The sequence below is a fragment of the Prorops nasuta genome, unplaced genomic scaffold (genome assembly GCF_024137725.1).
Source record: "Prorops nasuta isolate Cenicafe-Biocafe unplaced genomic scaffold, Cenicafe_Pnas_1.2 PNAS00008, whole genome shotgun sequence".
NCBI classification, from domain to species: domain Eukaryota; kingdom Metazoa; phylum Arthropoda; class Insecta; order Hymenoptera; family Bethylidae; genus Prorops; species Prorops nasuta.
Window position 1 is genome coordinate 7,922,243 of NW_027116805.1, and position 21,824 is coordinate 7,944,066.

The 21,824-nt window shown below is 37.6% G+C and overlaps 3 protein-coding genes across 9 annotated transcripts in view; all 3 read left to right on the top strand.

The window, feature by feature from the left end:
- The first annotated feature begins 836 nt into the window (after positions 1–836).
- Positions 837–8,257, top strand: LOC136775517 (activated Cdc42 kinase-like). Of its 6 annotated transcripts, none has more exons than XM_066730363.1 (7): positions 837–1,348; positions 2,780–2,872; positions 2,937–4,520; positions 4,604–4,834; positions 4,905–5,041; positions 5,266–5,496; positions 6,179–8,257. In XM_066730363.1, the coding sequence occupies exons 1-7, from the start codon at positions 1,345–1,347 to the stop codon at positions 8,249–8,251; spliced, it is 4,353 nt and encodes a 1,450-aa protein (XP_066586460.1). In that variant the 5' UTR covers positions 837–1,344; the 3' UTR covers positions 8,252–8,257. The 6 variants fall into 6 exon arrangements, with proteins under 6 accessions (XP_066586460.1, XP_066586461.1, XP_066586464.1 ...); XM_066730364.1 differs by having other exon boundaries at positions 4,905–5,026; XM_066730367.1 differs by having other exon boundaries at positions 4,950–5,041.
- A 944-nt stretch (positions 8,258–9,201) lies between these two features.
- Positions 9,202–12,464, top strand: LOC136775518 (activated Cdc42 kinase-like). The gene is made up of 2 exons (XM_066730370.1): positions 9,202–9,698; positions 9,789–12,464. The coding sequence occupies exons 1-2, from the start codon at positions 9,214–9,216 to the stop codon at positions 10,615–10,617; spliced, it is 1,314 nt and encodes a 437-aa protein (XP_066586467.1). The 5' UTR covers positions 9,202–9,213; the 3' UTR covers positions 10,618–12,464.
- Positions 12,465–15,234: 2,770 nt separating this feature from the next.
- LOC136775275 (myb-like protein X) overlaps positions 15,235–21,824 on the top strand; it is a 63,835-nt gene continuing 57,245 nt past the window's right edge. The window contains exons 1-2 of one of the 2 annotated variants that reach the window (XM_066729902.1): positions 15,235–15,837; positions 15,949–16,678. In XM_066729902.1, coding sequence (XP_066585999.1) covers positions 16,548–16,678 — 131 coding nt within the window. In that variant the 5' untranslated portion in view covers positions 15,235–15,837; positions 15,949–16,547. Of the gene's footprint in view, positions 16,679–21,824 lie in introns of both variants that reach the window. The other variant, XM_066729901.1, reaches the window with a different exon arrangement.

The following is a 21,824-nucleotide window of genomic DNA, read 5'->3' on the forward strand; positions in this document are numbered from 1 at the left end:
TTGATGAGTAAATTAGTCTTAAAAATTTTTTAATCGTTTCGATTCCAACCTATCTTTCTGAATAATTGTACGAGTTAAATAATTAAAAATAATATATAATTAATTACTAGTTAAAAAATAGTGAAAATATATAATGATTATAAATCCAATTTCATTTCAACTCTCTGATTTATAATTTGTTGATTAAAGTTGCCTTTTGCAATTTTTTCAGTCGTAAATTACGATTGTTTAATCTTCGCTTAAATAACACAAATAATGATAATTAAAACTTAGGCCGGGATTCATAAACAGAACTTGAGTTCAAGCTCACCTTGAAACCTATAAGATGTGTTACGTAGACTATAGATTTTACCCGTCTTAAGCTTGAACTTGAGCTTAAGTTTTGTTTATGAATCCCGGGGTTAGTATATTTTTTTGGCGGGGAAATTTTGAAAATTTCTCTTCGGTCAATAAGTAAAATATCTATGTTACCTACGGTATTCGAATTGAACATGGCCGCTATTACTTTCGCCATTTTCAGGGATCTTCTGTAGATACACTTACACATTTATACTTACAGCTGCATATACATGTATGTATGCATGCTGCGTCTTTGTGTACTGCTGGTTATTTCAATGTATGTTGTTAATACTCTACCACTTTACAGTCAGTGATGAAAGATTGTGGGCATTCGGAGCCCCTACCATGGTCCTTATTCCTAAGCTCTTAGGTGCAATGCAGTCAAAGTGGGGGTCCTGAATTCCCACAATCTTTCATCACTAACTCTACTCCCTCTGACCCTCTAGGCTCGGCTCTACTAGTACTCTCTTCATTCCTCAGTGAATGCTGTGAATGTAGTAAATGTGTCACACAGTCAGTCGCATGTCTCCCCCCAAAAGCTAGAAAGGTTTTCTCCAGAAAAGATAAATATATAGAAAAAATCGAGAGTATATTGATCAGATAAAAGTTTCGCGAGCGAAAGTTGATGAATGATTGGCGATCGGTGGAAAATAAGGAGGTAAAAGATGCAATGGAATCGGCGGTGGTTGAGATGGTGGAACTGTGAGATTTGCTGGAGAGGAGAGAGTGAAATAGAGTGTTAGAGAAGAAGGAGGATTGGGGGGCTAGAGAGAGCTGAGATTTTTGTTAAGTGAGTGAGAGAGATAGAGAGGTGAGGGGGAGTGAAAAAGGAGCTGCGAGAAAGAAAGAGACAATGTGTGTGGGGTGCATGTGTGCGAGTATGCTAAAGTAAAAGGGAGAGAGAGAGGTGTATAACGGGACGGGACGCTCGCGTCTCATGTCAAAAGGAAGAACTCGCATTTATCCAACTTTATCCAACTTGTACCTTCCTTCTCCCGAAGGAGAATGGGTGAGTGCGTAGGGATGTCTATTACAAGTATAAATAATTTTCTATTTAAGATCGCACGGGGCGTGTCTGCCACGAATATCCACCCGGTTAATAGAACTTTCGCCTTGCCTTATACTTATCTCTCCCCATTAATCTCGGTATTCCTTTTTTTCATTCCCGCTTTCTTCTCTCGAATATCCTTATCGTTCTTTGTATTTTCCATGTTTTCTCTTTTATTATTATTTCTGTACCTCAAATGTTTTTTGTTTTCTTCCATTTTCCAGAAACTTTCGTTTCTTCACTTTCAAATATTCGTCATTTTTCGGCGCTTCAAGCTTTATAGTTTTTTATTTACGGATTTCGTGACGATTTTAAGATTGAAATTAACAATATATACGGAAATGCAAACCTTTTTTTTTGGAGCAGGAGAATATGTAGGAACGAAAGAATCAGAGCCAGTTATATTTTTCTGGCGTTTCGTTATTCATAAATACTCAGATTTTCTTGGAAATAATCACTAGGAAAGTTAAATGATGGAAGAAATCTTTCCAGTTGGAGTAATGCCGGTTCCCGGTCAGTTTAGCGTGAACGTTTTCTAATCTTGTTTGATAAAAGGAAATATCTTCTCTCCCCTTTTAAGAATTCTTCCAAACATTCCCCTCTTAATATTTTGAATTACTTTTTAATTCTGTGAATCTGTTAAAACTTTCTATACGCTATTTTTATACTTATAATACACGTCCAACTTACTTTGCCAAAACTTTATTCTCCATTTAATAAAAGTAATATTTGGAATGCGTTTTATGTAGGATTTAATGCCTTTGATGCATTTTTCATGCCGGGCGATTCGTACATATGAAAATTTGGTGTAAGTCGGTTTTTGCTGGGCTTTTAATTATATCTGAGGTTTAGTTCGATTAGTCATGTTGCGGTAAGAGAAGCAAGAAAGGAAAGGAAAAGGAAGGAGAATCTAGCGCATTGCTCCAGCAGTCGCGTGCCAGGAATCTGTGTGCCCCTCCCCTACCAGTCTTCTCTATTTGCCCCTTCATCCATTATCTAGTCGAGCTTTCCTTCCACATATGTGTGTTTCGTGTCAATTTAAAGCGACCTAGAAATTCGTCAAAGTTCACAATCGACATTCACGCACGTCAACGCTCTGCAAATGAATATCAATTGAAGAATTTAAATAAAAAAATCGAATTTTCAAGTTTTGCCTTGAAAGCACTGATTAATTTGTATAGGTTCGTAACTACCAGTGCAAATTACAAGTCATAATATTCAACACTTGTGTTAATTTAATTCAAGTGGACTAGTTAATACTGTCTTTAACTCCTACATTGCTTTGTGCTTTGATTCTTAAAAATTATGTACACGTTCCTTCATTATGTTTAATTAATCGAGTTTCCTGTTTTGATAGTATGAAATTATTTTAAACCAGTGCTCTTTTTATAGAAACACAAGGAGGTATGTCTCGTAACAATGGGCCTGGTCTCTACGAGTTTCTCATGGAGGCAGAGCTACAACAATATTATCCAGGAATTAGAGGTACAAGATCTTAATACAGTATTATAAATTATAGAAACATTGACATTATTTTCTTGTTTTATAGCCGACTTGAAAGTACAGACGACAGCTCAGCTTAAATATGTAACAGAAGAAGATCTCAATGCAATTGGAATGAGCAAACCAGAGATGAGACGCTTAAAGAAATATTTTCAGAAACATTTTCCCCAGAATTATCTATCCAAGTTCAAAAAAATGCTTTTACCAAAGCGTGAGGAACACAGTCTTGGTGCTTTGAGTATGTTACCAGAGGAGAGGCAGGACAAACCTCCAATACGTGTTCCAAACAAACACATGATACCAGCTGATGCAATAATTGTAAATAAAGAGTTAGGAACAGGAGAGTTTGGCGTAGTGCAGCAGGGTGTATGGACAAATGATGGAGAAAGAATACAAGTTGCTATAAAATGTTTGTCCAGGGAGAGGATGCATAATAATCCTATTGAATTTTTGAAGGAAGCTGCTATAATGCATTCTATAGATCATGAACACATTGTTAGGCTGTACGGTGTGGTATTGGACACAAATTCATTAATGCTTGTTACAGAATTAGCACCATTACGCTCTCTACTTGAATGTTTGAAGGAGCCTAGCTTACGTGCTAGTTTCCCAGTGCTCTCCCTCTGTGATTTTGCAGTGCAAATAGCAGATGGAATGCAATATCTGGAAGCAAAGAGGCTTATTCATCGTGACCTTGCTGCAAGAAACATTTTAGTATTTTCCAAGAATAAAGTAAAAATTTCTGATTTTGGCCTTTCCAGAGCACTGGGAGTAGGCAAGGATTATTACCAAACAAATTTTAATGTAAATCTAAAATTGCCTATTGCCTGGTGTGCACCCGAATGTATTTCTTACCTGAAATTTACATCAGCCAGTGATGTCTGGGCTTATGGTGTTACTTTATGGGAAATGTTCAGCTATGGATTTCAACCATGGGCTGCATTGACAGGTCATCAAATATTGGAAGCTATAGATGAACCAAATTTCCAAAGATTAGAACAGCCAGAATGCTGTCCAAAAGACTATTTTTCTCTTATGCAACAATGCTGGCAGCACGAACCGGCTAAACGACCTAAGTTTTCAGAATTAATCAATTTACTGCCAGATTTGAAGCCTGAACAAGTTCAAGCTGTTCAAGACAGTGCGGAAATTGGACAATTGGTTTACAGGCAGGGTGACATCATTACAGTTCTAGACAAAGGAACAACCAATATGCTTTGGAAAGGAGTTTTGAATAATGGAAAAACAGGATACTTTAATCCTGCTCACACGATAGCTTATCTTGGATCAAATTTGCCAAGTAACAAGCCTGGAGAGTTTCAAAGAGGTGATGGCAAGAATGCATTTTCATCTCAGCGCAGAAAAATTCGGACCGACATGATCTCCTCACCCCAAGGAGATTTGAAGCATACAGGACATGTTGGTTTGGATGGAGCCTATTTTGGTGACATTGGCTTTCTAGCAGGAAAATATCCACACTTACCACGCCAGGTAGTTACCCCTTACAAACCCCAGGAAGATGCCACTGATAATTCTAGTCAAATCTTGAGTCAGGATAACCGAAGCTTGGAAAGCAATAGGGAATCTTTCAGAGACAGCAGGATACATCATGACGCTCAAAGTAAACATGGTAATGAATTTATTTGCATTTTTAATAACCATAGAAATTAATTTCAAAACTTTAGTTGCTAATAATTAATATTTCCTTTGTAGAGAGCATATGGTCTGATTCTAATTCCGAGATATGCAGTATTGGAAATGTGGTGAATAATAAGAAAACAGCCGGTATGGCGACCAACACAGATACACTTGGAGCAGATCACGAGTATCACGAGATAAGCGATGAGGAAAATCAAGAAAGCCCGTTGAGATTCGACAAAACTTTGAATTTCGATTTTGGACCTAGTTTGCTAGCTGAGATGGACCAAATGTTTAGATCACTAGGTGATTTATTCAGCTCTAATTATTTATAATTTTCTTTTTGCCAATTTGGATGATAAAATTAATATTCCAGGTACTTCTCCACCACCACCGCCACCTGGCCATCCACAATCATCAGAGCACGAATCCAGTAACGTTAGAAACGAGCTACGAGAAATTCAGGCAAAGCAATCCAACAAGAAAAAACAAGCCACCGTGAGTCCAATAAATGTACAGTAATTTTTTTCTTATTTTCTTTATGATACTAATGTTTATTGCTTCGTGTTCATTATCTATCATTTGCCAGATTGTTGTTTCCATTGATTTACATCTTTCAATTATGTGAGAAATGAGGTAATTGATAATTGATTATATATCCTTGGAGCAGAGAGAGCGAATTCCGAAAAGATTTGTTTAGTCATAGAAAAGTTGGTAAGAGTTTACTTCGCCTTTAGGTAAAACCAATCTCAGCAGCTGATCAAAAAACTCTCTACTCTGCCATTGCAATGGCGCAGGAATTGACAGCTCGTTCCATGACAGATCTTGAACATCCACCGGAATCACCTAGAACCCCAGCAAGTCCTTCGAGGCGCAGAAAGTTTTCTTTTAAGTTACCACATCAACACAGTCCTAAACCAGATAGACGACACTTTTCAGAGGAAGCTGCCAGTATACCTGACATACAGGTACATTTAATTTTTATTTTTTTTATTCTTTTTTCTTTCTTATCACAGTCTTTTACACTTATTTATTTTAGCATCAAGCACAAGTCACTAATATTATACGATACTAACAATATACATTATCTTGACATTAACAAATTCTCAAATACCAAGGTTTTTCCCTCTTTTTCACAAACCACACTTTTATCTTTATGTTAGAAAACTGTTATGGAACACAGTTAATTCCTGATGCCGAAAAGTTCAATAGCAGGTATATCGCCAACTAACGTTATTCATTAAAATTCTCGTCTACTTTAATCTTAAATTTATGTATCGCTTACTAACATAATAGTAACTAATGTTAACTTTTCTCTGACCCTGTTTTTCCTATCTACTCGTTTATTTTATTTTTGATCTTTATAATTTCTCTATTTTTCTTTCGTACCTTGATTTGTCGCCGCCTCGCCATTGGTACTGCAATTATTTTTCTTTTATTTGAAATCGATACAAAAATTCTTGAAATTGGCCAAACGCTTTGCTCGTTTCAAAATGATTTGCATGGAATTCGAAATGGAATGTTTCGATCTGTTTCTGACCAATGAATATCGTACTAATTATGTAATAATTTTGTTGTTGTTTTCATGCCAATCTTCTATCTCTTTCTTTCCCTTTGTATGAAATGCACTTGAATATCGTTGAAATGAAGTGGCTGTGCTCGAGCTTGCAATCTCTGAGCTCTACTGTGTCCAGCATAGAATCCCTTGGTGCCCCGTCAACCCTGAAGCTGCCTTTATGGGACAAAGCATCAGCAGAGTTTTGCTTTGCAAAGTCACGAGAGCTTCTAACAAAGCCCAGTGCTTGGACTTCCTACATGGATATTGAATTTGATGCTAGAATCTTGGACAATGCAGCGACCAAGCAGAGCTTAGTGAAGTCCACAGAATTTCTGGAGAATGGTAGCAGAAAGAGCAGCATAAATTACGAGAGCACGTCAGATTTGGACAGCAAGCAAAACATGAAGCCAAATGGCAAAGTGTCGTTTAACGTGGATAATTCGAATTTCGATTTTCCCAGAGATCCCAAAAGGGTCTCGACGAGCTACGTTGATAGATACTTCGATCTGCCGAAATATGTGGATGATGATATCCTGGAGTGCCAGAAGAACAAGACTTTCTTCGACGACAAATTTGATAATTTTGATAATATTAATAATTTAGAGCAGCCTAAATGCTATTACTCCAATGTTCAGGATCCATCAGTCATATCCAACAGATCCAGTCAAATTTTACAGAAATCCATGAATTCCGAACAAGATTTCAAGGATAACTTACCTAATTTGAATAATCACCAATCGGATGAGATTTGTGAAAAATCGATCAACTACGAGCCAGTCAGGAGTAACTCTGTAAAATTTAACGTTAGAGAAAAAATGGCTAATTTGGATTTGGGAACTAAACCTAAAATGGGTATCTCTTTCGATCAAACAAAAATGAACATTACAGAATTTCAGAAGAAAATTGATCTCACGAAACCCAGAGGTAAGCTACCGTTCCTGGCAAGAAATGCTAGTCAAGAATCCAAGGTTTATGGTTCGACTGATAACATTAAAACAAATCAAAAAACTAACTCAGACAGTCCTAGAGCAAATCTAGAAGCTATGAGAATAAATATACACAGTTTTAGAAAATACGAGCAAACTCAAAACGGCCACGATGGTTTTCCATTCCTGATATCCAACAATCCACTGTTCATCGCGGAGCCTGAGAAAAAAGAGTCACCGATTTATAGCAGCTCGGAGAGTCTAAGAGTCAATTTCCAACGACTGAGAAGAAAATCTGATGCAGAGGCGAATCAAGTGGAACTGAGCAGCAAATTGCTGGCAGAGAAATATCAGCGAGAGGTAACTGGTTTGGAAAGCGTCAAAAATTATCTCGACTCAAAAAAAGTACAAGGAATCAATTTGGGTTTGGGTAAACTCACCCAGAATATGATACAATTGGGAAAGAACATCGCTCAGAACTCCAGAAACCTGGATACAACTCCACTCAAGCAACTGCCTAATCTGAGAAATCTGGAATCGAATCAGAGCCCACTGAGAAGCTTGAATATCCCGGTGCAAAAGCCGAAGCACTTGGACTTGAACATTCCAGTGTTAAATCAACAACAGCCTAATATGAAAGTAATGCAGAAGAATAATCCACCGAGTCCAAATATGCATCAGCACATTCTGGAGCCTCCTAAATTATACCAGAACGACACGTTGAAGAAGGAGCTGAAGACTGATATTCTGATAGAGAAAATTCCAGCCTCGAACATTTATCGTCATCGAACTTCATCGCTCTCGGAGAACAGGAAGCCTCCGATGAAGAACATTCGTAGGTCCTTTCATCCCAGGAACGATTCAAGCGAGGATTCAGACTCGGTTTCTCATTCAGAAACCGATATAAGAAGCAGATTGAGGTATAGACGACGCCACAGAAAGCTGGCACACAATTTGAAATTGAACTACAAGAACAAGGGTCAATTTCTTCATCCAGATACAGCCAGAGGCTTTTCTGCTATAGAACTTTGTGGAAAATCACCTCCACCCTCGACAAGCTTCTTAAATTCTCTATCTCCACCATTTTCCTCCAGGAACAACATTCTCTCTTGGCCGGAAAGTGCCCCTAGCTCAAGTTTAACTTTCACCAGTAATTCAGACTTGGATTCTGACACGAGCTCCGAATATCCAGAATTCACGAACGACATGTTAACATTTCCGCCGTCCCCAGCTCCTTAGCAAGACCCATAGCCAGGACTTCTGAGATGCCTTTTCTCTTATATGTCAAACGTATACTTGGTCGATACTAATAAGTTATTGAAGAGATTAATAAGACAGAAACGATACTCATAAGACATTAATAAATTTAATGAAACGATGATATTGATAAGATAGTAATCATAAGATTAAGACACATGAGAGATAAGATGTATGTAAAGCTGAACATTTGCTGAAGAAATAAGTGACAAGTCACTCTAATTACAAAGGCCAGAGAAATTCTACATGAATCAAAAGAGATTTCATTTGATTAAAGCATATAAAATTTAAAAAGTAATTTTAATCCAATGGGCATATTATAATTTATACAAAGTACGATGAGCAACAGGAGTCGAATAACAATTCATAGAGGGCATATACGATTATTGATTCAAATATATAGTATATACGCTTATAGCATGCCTGCATGTGTTAATAATTGCTGAATGATATATCAACAAGTGAGCTAATCTTGGAATGAATTTATACTATTTGTACGTAAACTTTACACCATGGATGTTTTATACCATTTATAAGAATTGTAAGGGACTGATCGAAAACTTCTGAGATTTTAAACTCGCTGACAAATTTTGTACTTTTGCTACGTATAGAGTTAAGAAATGATGCAGAATTATCAGCAGACTCCCTTTGGCTAGGCTAGTTTCGTTTTATACAAAGAAACTCGGACATAGCGGTATCTTCATGATTAAACTGCAATGTCTAGTTGGGGACAGAGAAAGAAAGAGAAAAGATCCCCTTTTTCTTCAATCGCCATTTTCCTTTTTCTACTTTTCTTTTGATTTAATTTTTGTTTTCTTTTTTCCCCAAATCTATCCCGTCCCACGAATGTTTAGGCAACGCTATCAGACGAGGCAAAGGAAGTGTACAACAGTCTGGTGGAGACGCCATCCCTAGAGTCAGCACCGGAAACTAATCCACTGAGGATGCTGAGATCAGGACTGCCGATAGTGAGGCCAAGGATTCGTGGAAACAAGCATGCTCTTGGTCACACCCACGGTGAAGATGATATACAGTTCGACGTCCACACTTCAGGATCTAAAACTCTGCCGAAAATCCGAGCTCCACCACCTCCGCATGCACCACCGCCTCTGCCAATGGCTAGAAATCTTGAGAGGCACCATTCGGCCACTGAAATCGAGAACAATCAGAATCAAAACAATATCGACGAGAATCCAATTCCTTTACCACCAAGGGACAGATCAAAGACTTTACAGGCTAAAAACAGCTTGCCAAGACATCAGAGGAAACATCCTTTGATCATTCCTGGCGGTGGAGTCACTAGAACTCTCGCCAAGATGCAGGTTACCACTCCTCCTGCAGAGGATCAAATTGATGGGCATTTCCCTATTCAAAATTCTTCTGGTCCTGGTACATCACAAGATTATATACTTCAAGCGTCTTCTAATAGGTAAAATATAATCATTTTTAATGTGTAGTTGATCTTGATTCATTCAAATAAGAAATTTGCTTAAATTAAAGTTTGTATGATATTTTACAGTCCTGAAGAATTTGAACAGCGAATAGACTCACAGTTAGCAGCCTTGGATTCTCTGCCTCAAGAAGACAACAGATTTCATCGTTGTAGCGTTATCTCCGAGGACCTCCTTGAGTTTTCTGATAATCTGATCGAGTGCGACGTGCCAGGATCGCGTCATGGGGTTGTAGAGAGTAATGGGGATAACGTATCTGTAGAGCTGTTACGTAAAGTCAGCATTGAATCGAGAAACTCTTCCAAAAGTACAACATCTAAGTGTAATTTGGAGAATTTTGATGGAGATAACAGTGGAAAAAATACACCAAACTCCAGTAAATCCGAGGAAAAGGTAGAAGAAGGAAGGAGAAATTCATCAATCGTCAATCCAATAAGACCTTCAAATTTCACGATGCAGGATTGCTTCAACGAGGGATATTCTCAGAATTCTGATAACCCTAGGAAGTCTCATACGGAAAGATCCTCGGTAAGAACCAGTGATCTTTCCAGGCAATCGGATCACGTTTCCTGCGAGGATCTTTTGGAATTTGCGTGTGATGGGCCAAACGCTAGAAGGACTCGAGGACCGCGAAATGGAGAACAATCGGATGAAGTTAGAATAATGATGAAGGTCCTTCACGAACAGTCTACTCCAGAATCCTGCGTTGCTGCATTAAACGTCACCGATTGGGACGTTTTGGCTGCTATCAAACTAGAGCGTCTTCAGAGTTTGTTGAAGAAGGAGAATAACTTCGTTGGATTGGAAGACTGTAAGGTCATGCTAAATCAATGCGGAGGAGATGTCGTTAAAGCCGCTGCGTTACTTAGAAATACTGAAGATACGGCGGCAGTTTAGCTTTACGGTCGCAATTCTCTGTAGCCTTGAAGACCTGCTTTATTAAGTCGATCAATTCGCTAAAAAATTTTGATTGGATTCAGGTTAGTCGAGGTTAATAAGCACTGCCTATAGATTCTTATCAGAAACAAAAAGCATTAATAAAATCTCCGCTCGTACCTTTTATTCGAAAAAATATAGATTTTTTATTATAATCACATTGTTCAATTAAAACAGTGTTTATTTATTGCCTTAGATGTAATGCGAATTTCTTGCTTTATTTTATAGTCAAACTTACAGTATCGATTACTGTGTTGGTTGTCTTTGAATAGAAAAAATATACTTCTATTCAATTATAAAATTCAGTTATGTATTAGGACTGTATTTATAAGTACTGTACGTATACTTATACATCAATGTGATAATTTTCAAGATACAGACATCTATTGATTTTCAATGAATCAATTAACAAAATTTTATACTTTCAGAAGCGCTAATTAAATTAGTATTTATTTAAAAAACCATATTACCGAAAATAAGTCAGACAATCAAAACCAAAATTACTGCTCAATTATCTCAAAAATTTCCTTGCATTTTTTTAACAAATGCACAAGGATTATAAAAATCAAAATGCATTATGTACAATTATAAATTAGGTTTGTGAAATACTCTCAATCTTTTATGAAATTTTTGTGTGAAAATTTTATAGTTTTATATTTAGCATGGTAAGAACGCTTTTGAAAATTATTATTTGAAAGTTTCGATGCCACGCTTGGGAATTATTTTTAGCGTATTTAGCGAATCGTAAACCGAAGTGCGACTGACTGGCCAAGAAATGTTAAGTAGTTTTTTAAGGTAAAAAGGTTTTAGCCTTTCGCATTACGGCACCCAATCCCAGTAGACTGATTTACCATTTTGGTTCCTTTAACATTTTTTTACGTAGTGTTTATAGTTTACCGTATTAAAAGTTTTAAGTAGATCTATTATCGCTCTAGAATTTGCACGGCTTTTAGATGAGATGAGTTGTACATTTTTCTTAAGTGCCAAATTTCATTTGTGGCGCAATAGAATGAGTAATCAATTAATTTAGTAAAAGATGAACAAAATTGTAAGAAAAATGATAGCTGTCCATTTAGCTTTCACTCTATTTTCTCTCTTTATGTTTCTTTTTAAGAAATGTCAATTGCTTTGAGTAGTAATGCTATTCAAGGTAGATATTATAAAATACTTATACAAAACTCACAAAGCTCTCAAATACATATCAGGATTGTTTTTGCAACAATTTTGTAAGATTTTGATAAATCAGCTTTTTTATAAACAAAATAGTCAGCTTGTTTAAGCACAGATTTTTATACTAGCCCCTATTACCTTGCGAGACACATTTATATATTTAACAATAACACCAAATTATATAATGAAACAAATGTCATTATTGCTAGCAATGAATTTGCGCGCACAAGTTATATTTGTCAGATAGTGACGATGACACGTACAGTAGTTGAAAGAGACACGCTAGCAAAAGCTTTACCGAGGAATGAATTAGTCAGCAAATGGAAGGAATTTTGGATATTCTGCATAACATTTGTTAAATAAATAAACTATTATAAAATTATTTTCAATTGAAACAAAGCGAATCAAAGCAATTATTTTATCACAACAAACATACAAATCGTTTGGAGCTCGTGTTTCAGTGGACAAATAAAATTGAAATGTTTTCCTCAGATACTTTTTAAGGCCATCCCATTTTGATACGTAAAATATTATATAAACATTTGTAAGTCGCTATATTATGCGAAGAATTACGAGAATGTTTTATATTTACTGTATTTACGATAAAATATATACACATGCGAATCTATGAAAATTTATTGAAATCCCGTTATTTGTTCCCTCTGAAAAAATCAGATTTTTACCGAAACGAGGTCAAAATAGATGAAGAAAATAGAGCATTTCAAAAGTCGTTTGGAAAACAGCAATGCATAAGGCACAAAATGTTTGTTACAATAGTATTTTTATCGAAATTCTCTCTCTTGAATTACGCTGACCGAGGTATAAGAGACGCATGGTTTCTGAACATATCTGTGTGTGTGTGCACTTGTGAAGGGACACACATAGGGGGAACACATGAACAGAAAACAAGTCGGTATTGTACACATCTAATGGGTGCACGTGATTTTTGCCGGAGTGCGTTCAAGTTACCAAGTAGCCAAGCAAGTCGTGCCTTCCTAATTCCTACTATTTCCTACAGTTCCTGGAGCGATTCCAGTAGACAAGTGCAACGTATCCTCGGTCTTCGACTCGTAAAAATCACTCAAATTTACTTCTACTTTCGTGCGTGAATAATACAAGGAACGATTTCTAAAAAAAAACAATCGTTTCTAACAACTAAAGAAATCCTTGAAACAGAAACCTGCATAATACAGTACTAAAATGAGAGGTAAATTTTCATATTTATTCACGTCTTTCAATTAACCAAGCTACTATTAACGCAGGAAGCAAGAGCGATCCTGAAAAGGAAAACGCATAGAAGCATGAAAGAAGAATAAACCGTTTGAATATAAAAGCTTTAATCTTCGAGTGTAACGTAATTGTCGTTAATTAATAGAAGAATGAAGAAGGGTGATCCAGAAAAGGAAACTGGTTTGAGATTTTTCTTGGTATTACAAAAAAAGGTCGAAAACATAGAGAAGACGCAATTAATAATTGTCACAGTATCGGGATGTCAGTTGTGTGTTAATTTCGGGTTAATAATTGAATGGTGTGTAATAGTATGTTAGGCAGTGGGAAAGGGGGCTATTGTAGTTTGCGAGGGTATTTCTTAATAACATAGAGGCACTGTAAATGGTTCGCGGAAGCCAATGAGATTTTGTCGCGCAGATGCATAGGTTAGGAATGCATTGTTTTCACGTCGTTCTTACAAGAGGATACCGGTAGATGTTTCTAACTTCCGGGCTATAATAAGACAACGGTTCATCGGAGTTCGGAACGTTCACTTTGGTTCCTCTCTATTACATTCGTCTACTCCCTTCTCTCTACCACTCGACTATCTTGTTCGGCATTTCTTACGTAATCGTCCAATCCCAGTGACCTTGAAAGCCATACTCTTCTCCCCTTTGCATTCTCATGAAGATGCCTCACAGAATGCAAGCACAAATTTATTCGCAAGAAAATTTACGATCACAATAATCGTAAAAATTCTAATGGATTTACGTAAGTGAAAATTAAACTAAGAAACACAATAATTGACAGCTCGGTTTGTTAGATAAAAAAAATGGAGAATAAATAGCGGCCGATGTCAGATTAAAATTTATAAGACGTTTCTAACCCTTTTCTCGAAAAGGGAAGCGTTTGTTTATGTCAAAGTATTACATTCATGGGAAAAACTTTGTGACCGTACGTGACGAAATTCTATTTTAAAATTCATTTTTTATTTATCAACTTGTGTACTCCATTGATATTACTTGTCGATTCATGAATCTATTCGTCTCTCAACTCTTTCTCACTTAACTGATACGATATGTTATCGTAGTTTTTAGACGATTTCGGTAAGATTCTGTTAGATAGCATACGAGAAGACGAGCATTGCGTTTTTTCTCACGAATTAGCCGGTTGAAAAACGAAAGCCGTTTGTGCAGACCACCAAGATGCATTCGTTGGAAATCGTGGGAGTCGTAAAGCCGCCGAGTGAAGAAGAGAAGGGATGGGAATTGCAAAGATTGGAGAGAAGATGAGGAGAAATTGAGGAATGACTATGGAGAGATACAAAATGCACAATAATAATAATAATAACAATAATCGTTGAAAGGAAGGAAGATAAGAGGCAAAGTATGCAATGGTAGATATGAATTAAGTTACGGCGGATGGAACTGTGGAAATGAAGGGCGAGGAACATCGAAGGGTTAGGAATGTAACAATGATGAAAAGCGAGCAGCGTTTGGAGGTTAGAAAAATAGTTGCGAAGTAATTAGCAAAGTTTATCGATGTACAAGTTTTTAAAATGGAAGGAAAAAATATAAATATGAATAATGGAAGGATCAGAGTTGTAAAAAATAGTATATTTATATAAAAATAAGAGAAATACCGAGGAATAAAATATGGTGGAAACGCAAGTAGCAATAAGAACTTGTGAAAAATGAAGATCGGGAGAAATTGAGGGATTAGAAGTGTAAGAAATGGTGGAGGCTTGGGAAGATAGTAGCGGTCAGTGCAACATAACTGCACTTGCTTCTGGACTCGGCACGAGTTCATTGCTGCATTACCGTGCATCTTGGCAAATGGCAGGTTGCACTGGCAGAACTTGCAGACTTATGAGAGTCCGGACTAATCCGAGGACACGTGTACTCGTTTCCGGCCCTCGCAACTTACCATGATTCTCTGATAAAAAATGCTTCCTAATTTTCTACAATTAACCAACCTTACAGTTTCCATCGTTGGTAATAAATTGCAAGGTTATAAAACTTTTACTTAACACCACTTATTATATATTTGTATATATATATATATATATATATATCACAGAATATTAATAGCGTATATATTTACATTTGAGTTGATCGAAATTTCAAGTGCATCCGATTTTGGTTTCAGGTACTTCGTGATGGTAGAGGAATTAAAAAAGGATTCGATAAAGAGGAAGTTGTTTCTGGTGAGGTAAGAGATGATGTCGAGAGGTAGGGGGAATTGAAAGTTGAGAGGGAAGAGGAGGAGAGGAGGTAATTTTCGTACGTAGGGGTCATTATCACCGGGCTCACTCCGGGAAAGACTCTCCGAGCGCAGCCTTTCAGCTGCTCGGAGTGTTGCTGCTGCTGCTGCTGCCTTCCACACACACAGTTGCTTTCAGTACAGTTATAACTCCGGCACGGGCCAGGCGTCCTCCTCTTGTCCCTTTCGTACTCGCCGGATTGCGACTGATCTCCTATCGAATCTGGAAAAAAACATCAAAAACAAAATCTGGGAAAGAGGACTATCCAGATCGAACCAATACGAAAAAACCAAAGCGAGAGGCTGTCCAACACGACCATATCCAAGATAAGATCTTTCCTGGAAAAGTCTCAAACGGGTTGAAAGAATTCTCCGGCCTTCCCATTCGAGAGGATTTTCAATCATCGATTCGACTGGCCCCTGGAATCGTTCGGCAAGATTTTTTAAGAAAAGAAAAATGAAGAGGGAGTTGGATTTTAGTTAACGGAAAGTTGGACGAATGTGATGATTGTTGGAGATGTTAAAAGGATTTTTGAAAAGGTCATAATATAAAAGCTTTGTATTGAATAAATAAGAATTCGTTTAGTGGAAGAGCGAGAAAGGTATTGAGAATCAGTCGAGATTTTGCAATTGTTTGTTTACGAGTTTCAGGTATGTCGTGCTAAATTGTACAGTGCTCTGTGAATCTCGAAAAGTGCTCGAAAAGGGAAGCCAGGAATTTCAGGAAAGGCACGGGCTGCTTGTCGAATGAATGGTATTGCCTTAAGCGAGAATTGCTGGTATAAAACGCTAGATGTCTGGAACGAGGTGGCAAGGGTGTTATGAAGAGATCCTTCGTAGTTTCGACGTGTAAGGCGAGGACGATAAAAACGCCGTGGAAAAAGCGAGACATTAGTCGAGGAAGCAAAGTGAGACGCGAGAGTTCGATTGTAAGAAGAAAATCCAGACGAGGAGAGTACAAGAGTATCTTTATAAATTGTAAGAAATTATGAAGATGGAAGAGCTTGACTTTTCTTCGAAACATGAGAATTAATCGATACAGTGATTGACTGGAGAACAGAAGAGAATAATAGAAAAATTGTGTAAAAGAAGAAAAGACACAAAAAATTCATTAATATAGGGAAGGATGAGGAATGATGGGTAAAGGGAGAATGGGAAATAGAAACTGTTAATTGGGGCAAAAGAGGAGGTTTTTGGGATGTGGATGTTGAATTGAGGGAATTTTAGTGGTGCGAAGAGGAAACAGCGAGATGTTGTGCCTAAAGAAGCGGAGGACTTATAGCTTCACGCAAGGGGCTTGCCAGGATGCACCAAGGAGGACCAATAATAATTACGAGGAGTCGTTGAACATGGCTGTTACGACCCTACCTCGCAAGAACAGGTTAGTCTATTGTTCTGATTGTAATAATTGTTAAATATAGTATTAATCATAACTTTTTTAAGACTACTCTTGTCGTCACTCACTATCATATCTTTTGGCTCATTTGTTCTTGAAATAATGCTTGTAAACGTAAAATTAAGATTTTGATCAAGTTCTTTGGAGCCATTACCACTGAATGACTCGAGGAAATTTGGGCGAGGCTGTGAAAAAACTGTGTAGATCTCCGAGCAGCGTGATAAAATGATTGTGAAAGATGTTCAAACAAAGTGGAGGAAAAAAAGTTATGAAAACAGCGTGAAACCTATCCGGCTAGCAGCGCCATTAATGATACCGTAGTAATGCGGGTGATTACATTATTTCAAGTCCCGCAATAAAGTATCCTCAGATTAACGGGATCGCTTGGTGGTGATTAGTGTTCGATGGCGAGCTATAATTCGATAGAATTAGAAATGAACAGGTGGCAAAATATCAAGTGAGAAATCAATTAAGATAAACAGGATCACTGAATAAATCGATCAACACAATATTCTTCCAGAAATGAGAAATAACAAAACGAAGATAAATGGAAACTGATTGAATGCGTACAAACAACATGTTATTAATTACTACAATTGATAATTGATAAGGTAAAAATAAGAAAAATTAATTACGCTAATTTTCTTATTTCTAGCAACGGCACGAATGGTTGATGACAGAACAATGATGGCAAACAAAGAGGAGAGGATTTTATGCGAAAAGTTTACGACTGAACATGCAGGATAAAACGATATATAGAGTTTTTTGCCAGGATTTTAACAGCCAACTGATTGATACAAGTTATGTAACGCAAGGTGATAACTCTCATTAGCTATTCGCATCAATTACAGCGCGTAGGAGAAGAAAATTAATGAGAAGAGTTCATTAACAGGCCGGATAATGGCGCTAACGGTTGATTAATCACTGAAACACCAGTTTTCCTGTCGTTTCTCCACTATTATTCCACGTTACAACACTTTACACACCCGAACGGTAAATCGTCCGTGGAACCAGGAAAGAAAAATATTTTTTTTATTCATCAAGAATTTTCCCCGCCCATTAGTTAATTATTCGTGTGTGAGATCGGCGCATATCCGATTCGTGCCTTGGTCTTCTCTCGACTTCCAAGTTTTGAATACGGTGATTAGCGAGGGGCTACCGTTAGAGATCCGTAAAAAGATAAGCTGAATGCAATTGTCAAGTTATTAGCGATAGGCGACCTCGAGGAAATCCTTGAATACACGTCAGTCGTGCGCTAAATATATAAAAGAGGATTCTACTTGGAAAATTCATGATTAATAAAATCTCATGTATATGAAATTTCCATGAGAGAGAGTGGGCAAAACTCTCAGAATCAAAGAATCTTCTTAAAACTGTAACCGAGTCATGGAGAACGTTGGATTGAAAGAATTGTAAGAGGAACGGTTTGGATTTACTGGTAAAACAGAACGTGACACAATTTTTTGTCATGAAAATCTGTGACTGGTGTTCCGTAAGATCGAGCTGGATCTCCAACAACGAGGAGAGGCAATTAAGCGTGGACTGGGTCGATTAAAGGAGAAGACGACAGGCCAAGGAAAAACACAAGGAATGACGCTCTGTTGCCGGAAAAGGCGATGAATCGCGAGGGTTCAAGCCTGACTCACGTAACTTTCTTGCATATCGACACCCAACTAGGCTGATGAGCCGCAGGAAAGGAATATACTACGAGCGACAAGGACGACTTGACAAAACAAATGAAAATTCATTATGTTCCATTGCTTCGAATCAAAAGGTCTGATAAGATTGCAGTGCAAGTACAATTTTATCTCACAAGATTCACCGCATTCATATATATGGTTTAAAATTCCCACATGTAAAATTGCCTCGTAAGGCTTTTAATTTGATCTGATTAATATCACCCCATTCCACGACTGGACTCAATTTGAATACATAAAACGAGTTCATTTGTGACATCGCAGGCAGTGTTTCCGTTGCTTTATAGTTACAGTTCGCACAATAAGACCTGTGTTTGTAAGTGATTTGACAAACAGTGTATAGCGTAACATCATAGCAAGGATAACCGATTTTGGAATATTAATCCGTACACCGGTGGTGTTTTATTTTCATTTCCTCTATGAAATGAGGTGTGGGGGTATAGGGAGACTGGGTCCCATTCTCCATTGTTGGCCAATGGAGAATGGAGATAAGGTCCTCTCTTGGTTTATTCTCTCACAATTCGCGTTTCTCTCCCTAATGGGACCATCTTCTCCAGTGCACGCAAAACAAACACACTTACAAGTATAAGACATACATAAAAACGCGCGCATGTCGCGTCTCGACTAGGAATGCTGCGGCTCCGGCAAAGCAAAAGCTATTTAAGCGACTGCTTCGCAAGGAAAGCAAAGCAACGACGAGATTAATGCTCGATTGTCCGCTTGCTTTTCTGCCCCGATGCCGGACCCGTTCGTATTAACCGTCGAGCCACGAAGGTGCCCCTATTGGTACCTTTCTAAACTTCTGTATCAGCCCTAGCCTGGCCTGCATTTCCATGGGAAATCAATTTATGTAGGTCGTGCGATAAATGAAATGCACGAAATGTGCACCACACACGATACCCCAGCCAAGAATTACTGCGACATCCGCCAATATGATTCTGCGAGTTATAGCCAGATCCCTTCAGTTTACTGTACGAACTCAATTGGTACGAGACACTTTCACGAATATGTCGTTAATAAAATGAACGATTAAAAATAAGTGTCGAGTGTCTGAATCCGACATTGCTTCTTTATCAATTAATTTGGTAATTATAGTAATGTTCGCAAGTCGTATGAATTAAACTGAAGGGTACCTATGGGAAAACTTGTTGAAATGGGTGAATTGAAATTAATGGAATTCCAAGGTTTGCAGGTTTCAGTGCTGCTGCGTCATAAATTAGTCGTGCAAATAGGCGGAGATTTAATCGGCTCGTCCTCGGCTAGCAATCTTATTGAGCGGAGGAGAGATAAAAATGAATCAGGCAGGTTGCATTGGCCGAGCGTTCGATTCTGCCACGGGTCGTTGCACTTGAAGGCAATCATGGCGTTCCGATTTATTTTTCACCTTGCCAACCAACTGCCGGTGTTACAGGAATGTCCCAGCATCTGTCGGTACCGGATAAGCCCATTTCCTCGCCAATTCACTCGAGATATGCTTGTTTACGCTTAACATATAGTCTTTCGAAACATTTACGTGTTCTTTGCTCCTTTTCTTTTTACTGCTCCTTCTTCTCCCCTTTTCTTGTCCTGAAAGATAAATCAAAGCAATTTTTCATAAATCTCAATGTTCCAGAAATTACATCTTGTAAAACGAGCTGCAACATTCTTACCAATTTTTCACAGCATTTAATTTATCCAGTAGAATTACAATTTATCGCTGTGAACGGATGAACTAATTGGTGGAACACTCGGGACTCGAGTGAATGATATCTTCGTGATGACCTTGAAGAGAATTTTGATTTCACTGTCACTGGAAAAAGTCTAGCCTCAGTGGTAGTGGCAGCGAAGATAAGAGAAACTGGTTGGGTTTCGATTTTCATTGGGTTATGTTGCCAGGAAAAATTCAAATCTGCCGTTTTCTTGACTGGTATACGTTGCGCAATTATACAGTTACAGCATTAGCTAAGCATTCTCGCTACTAATCAAGCGTTACAATTTATACTCGGATAATTAATCGGTCGGAAGCCCATGGTCTAATGATTATCTCATTTCGCTTTAACCCATCAAACAATGGCATAAAAATCAATCTTAAACAACACAGTTATAATCCAGCTTATCGCACCAATGCGAGCCTCTACTGTTACAAACTTTTTGCCACTGTTATCATATCGATCTACAATCTTGTGAAATTACGCTTGGCATTATTATACAACTAATTGTAAAATACAAAACAAATTTTAGGTTGTGCGAATTACAATATTTATGCTGTAATAAAGGTGAACAATCCTGCACTTGTTTTTGAATGAGGTAATTGTAAAAAGACAAGTGCAAGGTTGCGTAAAGACGACGAGCTCTGATTATTTGTAATAACAATTAATTACGGGCCGGTGGATGTCACTGGAAAGCTTCGCGCCTGGGAATGGCGCTGTTCTCACACAATTTGTACGTAGATAACATTTCGAGTCCTTTGAAAGGTATTCCTCGAGTGCCCTAGTAGTGATCCCACGAGAGCAGCCTTTAAAGAATCGCATGTGAAAAACCCAGAAGCTTCAGTGATTTAAATCCAGCATCTTACTTTGTATTCTTAAAATAAAGTCACAATTAATTCGGACACTCCAAAATATCAGGTGTACCGTTTCGCATTATATTTCTTCCTGAGAAAGAACTAATTACTCGAAACGATTTCCTGTTGCTGTGCAAATATCTCAAATTAAATTTAATGAGCTAGATTAAACTCTAAATTGGACAAACCAGGTGAATTGTTCTGGCAAAAGAACTCGCCAGCAGAAATAACTCCAGTAATTACAGAAAGTCGTGTTATGAATAATGACATTTGTTTTAAGATGAAGATAAATTTCAACCTTTAACTCTGAAGTTATTTCTGAAAGAAAACAGGTCAGTTATGAATTTATGAACTGGTATTGAATGCGTCCATGGAAAAGAGAATTGAAATGTAAATCGCGTGAAGTGGATCTAAATTCTGCGAACGTTTTGGCACCGACCAACAGCCTCGCCCATTAGTTAAGAATTTTTCAAGATGGCGTTGGTAAGATATCCTAGGCACGAACGTAATTTCCAATCGTTCGGTTATTCCAGCCGCGACCAGCATGCGTTTCCGGTGATGGAAGTTTCGAGCAAAGATGCTTTGCAACTGTCGAGGAAGTTGTCGAATTAAAAGAATATTCATAAAAGAATCTGATGTCTGCATAAAATTCCACGAACAAGTTCTGAAATTAATAAGAAAAATTAGTTTAAGATTTAATTAATTTAGAAAGATAATTACCTTTAATTTAGCAGTCCATGCAATTACTCGTTGAGTTTTTCCTGGAATTATCGGATTTTCTTTTCCAATGTACGTTTTAACCTTCGATGAGGAAATTTAAAAAGGGGTTGCCACCAGGTTTCGGAAGTGCCAATCTTGCGCGGATGTATGCTTTCTAAACTCCTGCACAATC

Excerpts from the sequence above, each read along its gene's own strand:
- LOC136775517 (XM_066730363.1), top strand. Across the intron at positions 4,835-4,904 it reads CCAAATGTTTAGATCACTAG|GTACTTCTCCACCACCACCG; the intron begins GTGATTTATTCA and ends TTAATATTCCAG. Across the intron at positions 5,497-6,178 it reads CCAGTATACCTGACATACAG|TGGCTGTGCTCGAGCTTGCA; the intron begins GTACATTTAATT and ends GTTGAAATGAAG.
- LOC136775518 (XM_066730370.1), top strand. The coding sequence starts at position 9,214 with ATGCTGAGATCAGGACTGCCGATAGTGAGGCCAAGGATTCGTGGAAAC. Across the intron at positions 9,699-9,788 it reads CTTCAAGCGTCTTCTAATAG|TCCTGAAGAATTTGAACAGC; the intron begins GTAAAATATAAT and ends GATATTTTACAG.